At 45.7% G+C, this 14,241-nt stretch overlaps 2 protein-coding genes across 3 annotated transcripts in view; one reads left to right on the top strand and one right to left on the bottom strand.

Moving 5' to 3' along the window:
* The window catches only part of FFAR4 (free fatty acid receptor 4), a 38,580-nt gene that overhangs the window by 23,389 nt on the left and 950 nt on the right, over window positions 1-14,241 (top strand). The window contains exon 3 of one of the 2 annotated variants that reach the window (XR_014253095.1): window positions 11,363-14,140. Coding sequence is in view for 1 of the 2 variants with exons in the window: in XM_082423892.1 (XP_082280018.1) it covers window positions 11,363-11,488 (126 nt within the window). In the remaining variant the exon portion in view is untranslated. The remainder of the gene's footprint in view (window positions 1-11,362; window positions 14,141-14,241) is intronic. The other variant, XM_082423892.1, reaches the window with a different exon arrangement.
* Window positions 220-6,537, bottom strand: RBP4 (retinol binding protein 4). The gene is made up of 6 exons (XM_082423948.1): window positions 6,379-6,537; window positions 6,034-6,162; window positions 5,805-5,938; window positions 5,548-5,654; window positions 2,017-2,229; window positions 220-549 (listed from the first exon to the last, which is right to left on the bottom strand). The coding sequence occupies exons 2-6, from the start codon at window positions 6,142-6,144 to the stop codon at window positions 524-526; spliced, it is 591 nt and encodes a 196-aa protein (XP_082280074.1). The 5' UTR covers window positions 6,145-6,162; window positions 6,379-6,537; the 3' UTR covers window positions 220-523.

Here is a 14,241-nt window from a genome sequence, read left to right as displayed (position 1 = left end):
GCCTTCCTGGGTTAATGGGGAAATCCCTTTTTCAGGACGTTAAGAGAAGCCACATTCATTAATAATGGAGGTTAGGCACTAGAACAGGCCGAAGGTCATAAAGAGCCAGGAGAGAAGAACCCCTTGCGGTATACGAAAAGTGCATCCTACCCAGCCACCTGCAGAACTTCGCGCTTCAACACAGACGCGAACACAAATAAAAACCCAAATCATAGGAAATAGGTAACTATACATATTTTAATAAATCAGCGTCTGGAGTCCTAATCCTCAAATGATTCCTTAGAAAACTCCAGGGAACACAGACATTTGAGTGCAAAGAGATTCACTTATCCCCACATATATTTTTACGTGTACTGAATGTTTTATGTTTACGCAGGGGAGGGGAGGGGAGGGGAAGGAAGGGGAGGGGAGGGGAGGGGAGGGGAAGAGAGCGGTGCAAACTAAACTCTAAGAGTTGAAGGCTGAGTGAGTTAATGGGAAGTTTCCTAATGAAACGACACCCTCCATGTTGCTACAAAATATTTCATTCTGATTCGCCATCACAGTAACCTGAAATGTAGAAAACAAAGATATTAATGACAGAAATATGGAGCTGGTGTTAAATGTAGAGAGTGAATATTCGATGACCTTAGGGCTCGGCTTTGTTCAAATGCTTCTTGTAAGGTTATAGCTAGATGTGGCTCTAATTCATAAACATCTTCAAGGCTTTCTGAAACCCTCTGAATTTCTCTGGGGGTGATGGGGTGGGCCCCAGAGCATAGGATCTCCTGTATCAAAGTGCTGTTTTTTTATTTGTCTTAAATTTGCCTCACTGCATTTCACAGGGATGTGGGTATGTCCTCCTGTTTCAGGAAGTGAGGGCCAAGTCAGCCTGACCTCAGCTATTCTGTTAGCAGTTTTATAGAGTGTTCACCGTGTCCTGTGTCATATGTCACCAGGTGGTGCCACAAGGGGCTTCAGAGTCACAAAACCACTTTGGTTTGCATCCAACTCAGCTATCTATTGAAGATCTTGGGCAACCTTCGTAATCTTTCTTAGCCTCTGTTTTCTCATCTTGTAGAATGTGGGTAATGAGAATACCTACTTCATGAGGTGTCTCCAGGATTAAGTGAGATAAGGCAGGCAAAGGGCTTGGTGTGGAGCCTGGCTGGGGTGAAATCCTGCCCTACACTTAAGCTGCCCCTGGGTGAAACATCAAAATCTTATTTATTTACTTGTTTGGTCTGCGTTCATATCTGTTTGGTGTCGTGTGGGTTAGCTAGTTAGATGACCAACAGAGAAGTTCAGTTTTGTTCTCTTTTTTCCCCTACAATTTAGCATTACCCTATTTGGATTTTGAAACCCAGTTTCCCATGAGAGTGAGTGTCTACTCAAAATAAAATGTGCACTTTCCTCCAGAATATTACTGGCTTTTAAATCAAGGTCAGACAAGAGTAGTATCCGTAAAAAGATTCAGTGGGTGTTCCAGGGGATCTCAAAAAAACATAAGTGAGGAAAACCAGCTGGTCAACTTATTGGATATTTAGTTCCATATTAGAAAAAGAGCATTTGTTGGAATCACTCTCTTTTGAACTTGCTATGGTGATGTCTCTCTTTAAGTTGTTTTTACACCAATGGCCACATTCAATGCCCAGCTCTTCACTGGGGCCACTCAATTCCCCAGACAATATTAATCTAGTCAAAATGGTTTTTGGGGTAGTGCAGCCAGGAGCAAAATCATGTGACCACAGACTGGGCCTAAGGTAGCAGATAAAAAGGAAGAGGCTGTCCCCTGCAGTTTTACTTAATTAAAAGTGCCAAGGTTTTGGAAAAAAGGCTTTTGCCCACTCCTTCTGCATCAGCCCCATGATAAGGCTAGTGAAAGATCTGGTCAAGAGGGACGAAGACTTGGGCTCAGAGGGGGCTCCCAAGACTCCCTGGTTTCTCTTGCATGCAGATGAAATGCATCTCAGGGCACGCAGACCCAGGGACCCTTAAGGGCGAGCAGCCGGTGCCCTGTTCCCACACACCACTCACCATTGTGAACGATCAGCCGGTACTGCCTGGCCAGGCACAGCTCCTCCTGCCTCTGCCTCACGATTTTCTGCACCTCTGGGGAAAAGCCGTTCAGGTCGCGGGCGAACACGAAGGAGTAGCTGTCGGCGCAGGTGCCATCGAAGTTCAGGAGGCGGCAGGAGTACTGCACAGCATAGGTGTCGTAGTCCGTGTCAATGATCCAGTGGTCATCGTCTGCAAGACAGAAAGCCACGGGGCCACTGCATCTCCCTCCGCCACTCAGATGTCAGGGAAACTTACTGCCTGGCCCCAGAAACCAGCCACTTCCCAAAACTGGATTCAGGAGTTAGGAAGCAGGAGACTACAGAGAATTCTGACAGCTCTTAGAAAATTGGGACCATGAGAAAGGATCTTGTCCTTTACAGGAAAAAATCCTGGAGTCAGTGATGGGGGGAACCTCATTCACTTTTATAATTCTTTCTCTCCCTGATAATAAATGTGATCGTATCTTTCCAAAGAACAACCGAGAATGTGGACCCATCAAAACCACAGACTAGGGGCTTCCCTGGTGGCGCAGTGGTTGAGAATCCGCCTGCCAATACAGGGGACACGGGTTCGAGCCCTGGTCTGGGAAGATCCCACATGCCACGGAGCAACTGGGCCCGTGAGCCACAACTACTGAGCCTGCGTGTCTGGAGCCTGTGCTCCGCAACAAGAGAGGCCGCGATAGTGAGAGGCCCACGCACTGCAATGAAGAGTGGCCCCCACTTGCCACAACTAGAGAAAGCCCTAGCACAGAAACGAAGAGCCAACACAGCCAAAAATAAATAAATAAATAAATAAATAAATAAATTTAAAATTACCTTTCTAAAAAAAAAAAAAAAAAAAAAAACCACAGACTAGACCTTTCTACTGATGTCTCCTCCATCTACCCTCTGACAATATCTTGTGCCTTTGTGGCTGATATTGACGGCCACCAACGTATGTTACCCCCGACAGCAGGATGAATCTTTGGCACTGATCCGTATCAGCTAGTTCCCGGTCCTCTCACTATGCACACTGCTCTCCTGCCTCTCAGTCCACTGCATGATCTGGTTCACGGCTTTTCTGGCTCCATCCTAATTCTGGCTTAGTAACCTGACTCACTTCTCCAAGCTGGCAAAAGAGGGTAGGTTCTGCCTTGAGGGCAGAAGATGCCTACCCTCTGACATCAGAGATTCTTTCTTAGAGCTCATACTCTTCAAAGCTTGCCTGACAGAGGCAGAGCTGAGCCCTTGAAGAATTTACACTATATTTCTTCCTAAGACTGGGATGTAAGCCATGAAGCATAAGTGTAAACAAAGGTGGTACTAACGTCAATAAAGACAGGATGGGGAAACCACGTTAGTAAGAATGTATGTGAGAGGTTTGCCATGGAGAAACAACAATGTGGATATCCAAACACCTCACATTTGGTAAAACGTGTCACATCTCTGCTTAACATTCTTGTTGATGTATAACCATGACCAAGACTTTCTGAGCACTTAGTTGTGTGTCATTCAGTGTGTGGACACTTTCTGTGCTTTCTCAATTATTTTTCACAACGACCTGAAAGTGCACACTATCATCCCCATTTTCCAGATAAGGAAACTGAGGCACAGAGAAATTAAGTAATTCACCCAGGATCACAAAGAGCAGGACAGAACTGAGTTTCAATCTGACTCTGGAGCCCCCATACCTAACCTCTACACCACACTGTCTCCAGGCGATAAATAAACTGGGGGCAACAGGGGATAGGAAACAAGAAACGCAAAGCCTCTGTGTCTCCATTTCACACCCAGGTCATGAGGCAAGTGATGATCTCTGCTCTATGTCATGTTCTGTGCTGCAGGAACGCAGGGGAACCTGGATCCCCCAGCATTAAGGGTGTAAGGGAGATCGCTAATCCTTGCCTAAGTCACCTCTGGGTGTGTCTCTTGGCTCTGAGAACCCTGGGAGTCCCTGCCTAGAAGGGGCTCAGCCCAAACCCATGCCCTGTAGGAGAGCTGCACAGCGGTGGGTGGTGAGCCCCCTCTTCAGCTCACTGCAGGCCCGCCAGGAGGAAGACTGAGCCACCCCTGAATGTCCCAGGCTTTCCCATGGGGAATGTGTCAGACACCGGGATGTGGGGGTCAGGGGCAGACATACGACTGCTCAGCGGTGGCCATGCTCACCTGTTTGATAAGATGCAGATTCTAAAAAGTAGTAACCTTGGGCCCCGTGGTACTGATTTTTGTAATCCATTATCAGAAAAGTTTATCTTTTACTCTAAATGGATCACTTTAGGAAGTTTTGCTGCGTTATTTGAAAAAATTTTTATTACCTCTAAGGATAAAAGCTTTTTTCCCCTCGTTGAATAGCAACTCCATATGTACAGTGTAAATCAATACTGAAGATGCAATTCGATAAAAAAAAAAGTAAAAGTTCATCTAACACAGCTGTAGAGGAAGTCAAGGAGTGCGTGCCCCGTGTAGATGGGCTACATGAAAGGACACTTCTGCCCTGGTTCACCAAGCTAAGAGTCCCCCTGAACAGCCCTCTGGGGCCTGTCTCCCGGGAGAGTTCCAACAGTATTCTGTAAAATTGTAGAAGCTGGTTTGTATTAGGAGTCCCTGCTGTTCAGGACCACCTAATCCTGACCTGGGAGCTGGAACCCCTGGCTTCTGACACTGGCTCTCACAAACTTGTTGCATGACCTTGGACAAAGCACTACCTTCTCTTGACCTCAGTTTATTCATCTGCATGTTGAACCCCCTTCACAGTGTTAACTCTCCGTCTCTATGGTTCCATGATATGTCCCCCGTGGCCTGCATTACTCTCTAGGTACCAAGCAGACTGCAGATTTGAAACTTAGGAGAAATGAGGAAAAAGTAGAAAGAGCTTGTACATGTATGCTCTCGAACATCTACATCAGGCTGAAGTTTAGGATGCTCTTCTGAGAGTCCTTAACACCCTGCCCCCCATATGAGTTTCAGGGCTTGGGAGAAAGGGAAGAGGTCACTGTCACCCAGAGCACTGTGCCTGGCTCAGAATCTCAGCATCGGCAGGTAGGGCACCTTGGAGTGAGTCAACCCTGTGCATAAATGCTCCCTACGTCCTTGGATGAGAGTCTCTGAGCCTCTGCTGGGCCCCTAGTAGTCAAGCAGTTTCAGGGATTCAGCCTAAAGAAATGGAGGAAATGCAAAACCAGGTTGGGTGGTGATGCGAGTTGGGTCTTGAGGAGGTGGGTGGTCTCAGCATGGAGAAGGCCACACCCCCTGGCACACTGGCCGTATGGGTAAATGGCAGGAGGAGGTCACGTGACAGGCCCAAGAGCCTTTTGAGCTTGGGTCAGGTTTTTGAGCTGGGGGATGGGGTGGGCGCAGTGAAGGGGCCTGGCTACTTGCCATTTCACCCCTCTAGCTTTAAGCCCTGCTGAGAGTTCTGGTTGCTTACAGACCGTTCTTCCCAAGGGTGCCACTGGAGGAGAAACCCTAGCCAAAGCTAGGTATGTCTCCCATCCCCCAAGACAGTCCCACTAAGCCGACTACTTACTTCCTTTCTGGAGAAAGGACGCTACGCCCCAGTACTTCATCTTGAACTTGGCAGGGTCCTCGGTGTCTGTGAAGGTGCCCAGCATGTCTGCGCACAGGTCCCAATTACTGCAGAAGCCAAGGGGATCGTGAGCCAGGCTGGGCGACGGGCTCCCTGCATCCCACCCCGGGTGCTCCCGTCCCTCCCCAGACAGGGTTTGGCGCTCAGCCCGGGGGACCCTGCAGCGCAAAGAGCGCAGCCCCCCAGAGGTCACTGACTTAAAGAGACGGACTCGGCCCTTGGCCGTGGCTGTCATGTGGCCATTCTCGTTCATGAACTGGGCGACGATGTTGTCCTGCAGAAAGAGGCCCTTGGGGTCCTTCTTGGCCATGGCGTACCAGGTGCCGGAGAACTGGGGAAGAGAGTAGAGCAGCGTTTGGTGTCCGGGAGCGCACGGCCGGCCGCCGGTAAAGGGGAACGCGGGGCATCCGGGACGCAGATACCCACGCGAGCCTTGTCGAAGTTCTCCTTGACTCGGAAGCTGCTCACCCGGCAGTCGCGCTCCGCCCGGGCGCTGCCCAGCGCCGCCAGTAGCACCAGCGCCCACACCCACTCCATCCTGCTCGGGAGTCCGCCCTGCGGGAACCGCGCGCCGTGAGCGCCTGGCGGCCGGACCGGCCGGACCAGCCGACCCGCCACTGCCGGTCCCTAGACCCCATCCCGCCCGCGCCGAGCCCTCATCCCGCCGGCCCCCGGTCCCCCAGCCCTCCTGCCCCCGTACCCCCATCCCGTTCATCCCGGCCCCCCATCCTTCCCGCGCCGGCCCCCCGGTCCCGCCGGGCCGCCGCTCACGGTCGGGAGCTGCGCTCAAGCCTGGTCGCGGGTCCGGGCGCGCGTGGAGCTAGGGAGGCGAGCGGGGGCCGCCCGGCCGCATTATATAAAGCTCCGGGGGGAGGGGGGTCGCGCTTTCGTAACGGCGCGGGATGAAAGACCGAGGGGGAGGCGCCGGGGCCGGCGGGCCAGGACTTGCATAACGCGCCCTGACTCACCGCCGCCCGGGCGCGGGGAGGGTGCCTTTGGGCGAGAGCCTCACCTCCAGCGCCGCCCGGGGCTTGTGGAGCTGCCGCGCGGGGTGGCCTCGGCGGAGCCCAACTCTCCGGCGGCGGCGAGCCGCGGGAACCAGCCCTGGCCTAGTTACCCGACACGGGTGCCAGCGGCCGCCAGCTGCGGCCTGGGGTGGCCTCGGGGCCCAGTTGCTCTGGCCGGAGGCTCAGGTCGGCCTGGCGGGAAGACCGTGGCCTCCCAGAGCGAGGGGCATCTGCGGTGCTGCCCGGTGCGTTAGTGCCCGGGCTGGCCGTGCCCACCTGGCCCCTCGGCCCTCTGAGGGCTACTTGTGCAGCGGTCTGGGACTGTTCCCGCCAAGTAGTTTTTCATTTTATAAAGGACGTCTTTTACCCTCTTTCAGGGGAGTTGTGGTGCTCTCTGGATCAATATTTGTTCTTTAGTTTCAACATCTTTAGAAGCATTAAAACCCTCCCTGTTAAATATTCTCCAGAAACGCAACCCTGGTCAGGACAGGAAATTTTTTAGCAACCTCGGTGGTCGCCTACTTACTCTGTGGCACTTCACTCAAGCCACTTGGAAACACACCTACCAATTGTTTATGCTGCAATATTATTTCAAAGCCAGAATGGAATTTTGTTTTGTTTTCAAAACAGCTAAGGTGAATTGACTGAGGAGAGGAGAAGAGGGGGAGGTGAACAAACTCTATAACGTCAATGGACAATTAAGTCGAAGTGCTGCGCCTAGCTATGTGATTTTGCGCAGTCGTGGCACAATTCACTGACCGTGTTTTTCTCTTTCTATTCAGAGTTAGAGTTCCTCTGCTCTGATCAGAGCAGTCAGAAGATGCAGCTTTGGACTGAATGAGAATTAGAGATATGGCAAAGAGCTATCTTTTTGTAAAAATGCCTGCTGTACAGTATCAGCTGTGTCTCCATGGCCCAAACTGGAAAGGACCGAGATGAATTTGGTCCATTTTGCTACCGCCAGACCTGAAATAAGAGCGGGTGGAGGTAGAGGAGGATGGCTGCCAAACAGAGAAATAAAGACTTGATGGTCTTTACAGGGCATTGGGGTTACTTCTGAGCCTCCTGAAATAATACCTGTGGCTCCTGCCACTTTCCTGTGACTCTTGGGACATCTCCCTGCCCGGTTCTCTGCTTCTACTTCCCACCTTCTCCTCCACTGCTATTCTCCATTTGAGTCTCGGGGTGTCTCGGGAATGCCAACAGTGATGCAGTTAACTCCTTACTGCCTCCTTCTTCCTGCTAAGAAAGCCCTGTTTCAGGCCTACCAGCTAACTAGGAGGTCTTCTGGTGAGGTTAATTTTATCACAAGATGTATAATCCCAAACAGCTCAAATAAGGTCTGCTCCAGAGCTGCTCCTGCAGGGACCCTGCATGTGTCCCTACATGTGGTAGTACCTATGCTCCCTAGGTGGGAAAGGACTTTAGGGTACCTCTCTATCTCGTGTCCAATGCATGGATCCCCTCTTTGACATTCCGAAGTAGAGATCTATCAGCCTGTCCTCCAACACCTCCAGTGATGGAGAGCTCCTGGCTGAGCCCAATTGTCTTTGGACCATTATGACTGCCGGAAAAGTTCTCCTCTTACTCCCAGCCCTTGTCAGCTGTTTCTTCCAGGACGTATCCTTGTGGTCCTTGCTCGTGCCGTATGTGAAATAAATATAGGGGATTTCAATGCATTTTTATGGTGCTTGTTTTTGCAGCATTATGTTTTTATTTATTTGTTAGATGCTTAAAAGTTGATGTAACTGTTCGTCCTGCCCCACCCCCCTCTCTTTTAATGATAAATCATGAACCTTGATGTCCCAGACACCAGCAAAGAAAAACAGTTTATTGGCATGCTCACTCGAATTTCTTCATGATTATAAACATGTTGAGTACAGGTCAACTGGTGTTTTTAAATTCGGTGCTTTGAAATTTACCTTCATAAAATAATTTTAAAAATATGCATATGTGGGTATAATATCAACAGGAAAAGTGTTCACAGTGATTACCTGTGTGATAGGATTAGGGACATTTAAAGGTTTATTACTGATTTGTACCTTTTTGTAATTTCCAAATTTTCCTACAGTGAAAATATTGAATCAGAAAATAAAACAAATATTCTCGTTGCAAACATTTTTCTTTTTTTCTTCTAGAAGTAAAATTATGGTCTAAATTACATCTTATGGACTGTATATAACATACACAAAAGTTCATTGCCTTGTCATACTTCATGGAGAGAAAGACCATGTTTCCTTCATCTTGGTATCCACACCACCCCCAACTTTTCCACAGGATTTCTCAAGAGACTTACACATAGTAGGTGATTGATCAGTAGATATTGATTTAATTTGTTTTACTGAAATCAGTCACTTTAGGTAAGCTTTATAAAATATTTATTTAAAAAGACCCGGTCAGAGGTCACTCTTTCTAAAATATAATTTCCCAGGATTTAACAACTGTAGCAGAGATGGCTAGCTGTCCTTTCACCAAAAAAGTTTTCACTTCCCTTCCATGGTGTAGAGTTGTTGGAAAGAAGCCACCCTGCCAGAGGGCACCTCCTCACTTCCTGCAGCTCTGTAAGACCACATGCCTATGTTCTGGTCAGTGGAATGTGGCTGAAAGTGCTGTGTGTCATTCCCAGACAGGGCTTATAAAAGCTGCTGGTCTAATTGTCTTTGCTGTCTGTCTTTCCTCATCTGCTGGCTGGTGAAGCCTCCATCAGCCTGGGACCCCACCAGTGATTATCTTTATGTGAATGAGAAATAAACTTCTATTCGATTAAGTTGCTGAGATTTGGGGGTTACCTGTAACAGAAGCTAGCGTTACCTTAACTAATACAGCAGCAAGCAAGTCACTAATTCCTAGGAAATACTGAAAAGTGTTTTACCCTAATTGAAAAAAGAACTAATGCAAGAAATTTATGTCCTTAGCCTCATAAAAATTAAGCATGTCCAACTAGCTCCATTTTGTACAAACTGATATTTACATCCACATCCTGACAGAGAGGCCAAGAAAGATTAATAACAAGGAAATTGGGTAGCATTTATCTTCTGACTGCATTTAAAAGATGTCAAAATAATTGGTGGGAAAATGGAAAGATTAGTTATTTAGCCAATGTTTTCAGGTACAAAAAGTCAAACTAATTTTTTTAATAAAGATTTTTTCAGTGATTACAAAGCCATCAGTCAGTTTCATCAATTTAGCTGAAAATAACATGGATTCCACCAAATGAATTATCTCTGAGATACCTGGTCATATCCATCAATTTGGTGCAGGCAGAAGCTCTCATGAGAGCAAATGTGCAAGGTGAGAGGGCCCTTCGTGGTTGACTGTCGTGATGTACCTGAAATCCCTGCCATTAGAGGATGTCTTTTGGTGATGAATAATGGTAGGAGCAGAGAATTTGGCTAAAGTGGAGCTGAAGAGCAGGTCCAATATAATGATCCAAAATACACATGGTTAGTCCAGTATATTGTTGTGCGTTTTATGTTAGTGCTTCAACCTCATGTGCATTTTTTTTTTTTTTTGGCTGTTAAATAAGCATTACTTCCTGCAGAAATAGTTAACTACAGTGGAAAATTTTAGCAATTAAATATTACATGTGTTCATGAATATAGTATACTATTGAAAAATGTAAATTTGTTAAGCAGAAAGATTAAGGAAGTTAAACCATTCTTTGGTATATCTGTAGGCTTTTAAAATGAGTTCCTGGAATTTTAATTTAATTCTTGTATTGGTGTTTAACATTTTATGATATAGGTCTAGATTTTAAATTCCTTAAAGGAAAAGTCGTGTATGTTCCCCTATAGCAGCTATTATGGTATCTTGTACACCTCATGGGTGTATTTTAAAATTTATTCCTGTTTAAGCTTGTAGTTTGGGGTAGGTCACTATCACTAGCTGTGTGACCTTGAGCAAGTTATTTAATTTCTCTGTGCTTCGATTTCTCACCTGTAAAATACAGATAATAATAGTACCCACCTCATAAGGTTATTGTTAGGATGAAATGAGATGATATATATATAAGGGTCTTAGAAGGGTGCCTGGCACAGATTATATATTATAAAGTTAGCTATTCTTTTTTTTTTAACATCTTTATTGGTGTATAATTGCTTTACAGTGGTGTGTTAGTTTCTGCTGTATCACAAAGTGAATCAGCTATACATATACATATATCCCCATATCCCCTCCCCTCCTGCGTCTCCCTCCCACCCTCCCTATCCCACCCCTCTAGGTGGACACAAAGCACCGAGCTGATCTCCCTGTGCTATGTGGCTGCTTCCCACTAGCTATCTATTTTACATTTGGTAGTGTATATATGTCCATGCCACTCTCTCACTTCGTCCCAGCTTACCCTTCCCCCTCCCCGTGTCCTCAAGTTCATTCTCTATGTCTGTGTTAAAGTTAGCTATTCTTATGATCACTTTTTAATTATCATTACTTGTGGCTTATCTTTCTAAAAATATTCTGTGTAAATGGAATGGAGTTTTCACATCAATTTAGTTATTGTTTCTGAGATGCTTTATCTAAATAAATGATTGTCAATGTCTGTAACGTCTAAGATATTGGTCTTTTTCCTCATTCTTCCCACTAGTTACTGTTCTATTTTTTTAAAAACTTATTCTTTAAACGAACTGGAAATGCTGATATAAATGGTGAAGTTTAACAAAGTCAACAATTATTTTGTAGTGTTAAAAATTTATTCTAAGTGTCTGTTTGGTCATTTAAAAAATATTACATTTTCTTAAATTTTGTTTTTTCAGTGCCTAGGACAGAGACACAAAAGTCTTGTCAACACAGGACAGAGACTCTGCAAGGACTACCCCAGAAAAAGAGCAGCAGGGATGATGGGATTCAGTCAAGGACAGGGGAGGAGGAGAAGGATATTTGTGAGTGCACTAAAAGGCTGGGTTGCAGTATTTCCCTTAAAAAAATATTTGCCTTTATCAAATGTCATCCAATACACAGAGTAGTCAGAAGTGATCCCTCTTTCTTGCTTGCCTTTTCTAACTAATCAATTCCCTTGTCCTGTCGATTGTTGCCTGAAATTATGTCTCACATTTGTCCCATCCTTTTTCATTCCCAAGCACCCTCACCCATAGCCTGTGAGAATAGCCTTAAAAACTTTGTTTATAATGAATGAATTTCTTTACTATATAAATTATATATGTTCATTGTAGATACTTTAGAAAACTCAGGTAAGCAAAAGAGAAGAAAAAAATTATTATATTGAATTCTACCACTTTGGAATAATTACTGTTAACATTTTGGTATACACACCTCCATATATGTATGTGTGGATGTGGAATCATACTGCAATAGTATCTTGCAATTTATTGCACATAATAAATATCTGTTAATAAACAGACCTTTACAATAAGATTATTAATTAATGTATGGTTTCCTATTGTATGACTATAATGCCATTTATTTACTCAACCTCCTAGGCTATTTCTAATCTTTTCCATTTATAATTGTGCTTTTGATGAACACCCCTGTAACATTAATCATATACAGCCTTAATTACTTTTGTAAGCTAAATTCATGAAAGAAGAGTTGCAGAGTCAAAGCCTGTACACATTTTTAGGGTATTTGATAATGAACCAAATGCAATATAGCTTCTTAATTTGTATCCTAATGTCCAGTATTTCTTTTCTCCAAGTCACCTTTTTAAGCACGACCAGATTGTTTGTAGAGAAGAACTCTAATGTCATTTCTTACCCCTTAGAGTTTCCAGGGTTCAGAATCCTCAGCTAGCCTTTGAGGCCCTAATCTGGGCCTAACCTACCTTTCTAGATTCATCTCTCACTAGTCCCCCTGTTACTCTGCATTCCATGCTATTGCTTCTGCTGTTACCACTACCTGGCTCACACTTGATTTCTACTCCATCTCTACCCAGTCTAGATATGATCCCATATCCACATCACATAAAGTCTCATAGCTATATGTATGTACCTCACTTCTGGCTTTTATCCTATTCTGTTCTGTTCTTCATGACTTTTTGTGTCCTAATATTATCTCTTTTGCTACACCACTAGTGCTTGTACAGCTGCAGCCAAGGCTTATTCATCCCTTGTGTTCAGTCAGGATTGATTTGGTTATGCTGCAGTAACAAACAACCCTCACATATCAAAGGCTGAACACAAGAAAGATTTATTTCTCACTCATGCTACATGTCCATCTCAGGTCAGCAGGCGGCTTTGTTCCATGACATCCTCACTCAGGGATTCAGGAGGCCCCTACATCTGGAACTGGCATGGCAGCAGGGAGAAGGGGGAGCTCTAGGGTCTCACTCTGGCAAATGATTGTTCCTACTTGGAAGAGACGTTTATGCTCACAACCTGTAGGTCAAAATTAGTCACATGGCCCTAATGGGGGAGGGGGGCAGAGAAGAATAATCTTCCCATACACCTAGGAGGAGAGGAAAATCAGAAAAAAGGGGAACATGGAGTCTCTACCACAGGAGCTAGTATGATGTCTTGCTTATAGTGGACCATCAGTAGACACGTATTGGAAGAACAAACGAATGAATCTAAAAGTAGTTATTGGACTTCCCTGGTGGCGCAGTGGTTAAGAATCCGCCTGCCAATGCAGGGGACACGGGTTCAATCCCTGGTCCGGGAAGATCCCACATGCCGCGGAGCAGCTAACCCCATGCGCCACAACTACTGAGCCTGTGCACCACAACTACTGAAGCCCACGTGCCTACAGCCCATGCTCCGCAAGGAGAGAAGCTACCCCAGTGAGAAGCCCGCGCACCGCAACGAAGAGTAGCCCCCACTCGCTGCAACTAGAGAAAGCCCGCATGCAGCAACAAAGACCCAACTCAGCCAAAAAATAAATAAATAAAAAATAAAAGTAGTCTTCAAAACACAGAATGCTGACTATAATAGAATATGCTTCATTTTAAAATTCATTTTCATTTTTATAAGTAGAGGAATGTAAACATATATGGGCATTTTGTTTTTTCCCATACACAGGTTTGCACCTCAAGTATAAATCTGTGTATGGGATATGGGTATGTGTTTTTGTCTCTCTGTGTGTAAAGAGGAGAGGATGGGAATCGTGAGCACACATATGCTTTTGAGAGAAGTAGGAACTGCACTGTCACACAGAGCAACCAGGGAGAAAGAGTGTCCGCAACTGTGTTAGAAGAAGATGGATGGTGGTCCCATAGGTGTGACCCAGCTGACTCACCTCCTTTCTCTTAGGAGATAAACCTGCGTATTATTCTAATTATAATGAGATGCTAATAGGATATTATGAAGTAAACAGTAATCTGAGGCGGACCCTCCTGAGACTAGACTTGGGTGTGACAGAGGGAGGTGCAAGAAAGGGTGTGTGCTTGACAAGACCCCTTGAGGGAGCAAGTGGACTCAACCATAGGAAGTGACGTGGTTCAACAAATGCCAGTGTGGGTTCTGTTCCCCTGGGAAAACCATGTTCCCATCAAGAATCTCTCATCTCATGACCTAGAACCTGAAGCCTCGATGGATCTCCTCTTCTTTTCTGTCTAAGAAGACCATTATCACTCTAGAGAGGTAAGCATTAGGTCTGGAGAAATAAATGAAACCCATAGCCTTGCTATTTTTGAAGTGGATTTAAATGTGGGTGAAACAGTAACTTTTAGAGTCACTGTAAC

This window comes from Balaenoptera physalus, assembly GCF_965194825.1.
Source record: "Balaenoptera physalus genome assembly, chromosome: 14".
Taxonomy (NCBI): Eukaryota; Metazoa; Chordata; class Mammalia; order Artiodactyla; family Balaenopteridae; genus Balaenoptera; species Balaenoptera physalus.
Note: the sequence above shows the minus strand (reverse complement) of the source record. Positions and strands in the feature narration are given on the sequence as shown.

Coding starts and splice junctions, on each gene's coding strand:
- RBP4 (XM_082423948.1), bottom strand. CDS start 6,144: ATGGAGTGGGTGTGGGCGCTGGTGCTACTGGCGGCGCTGGGCAGCGCC. Junction 5,655..5,804: donor GGCCGAGTCCGTCTCTTTAA/GTCAGTGACCTC, acceptor TGGCTTCTGCAG/TAATTGGGACCTGTGCGCAG. Junction 2,230..5,547: donor GTCCTTTCTCCAGAAAGGAA/GTAAGTAGTCGG, acceptor TCTGTCTTGCAG/ACGATGACCACTGGATCATT.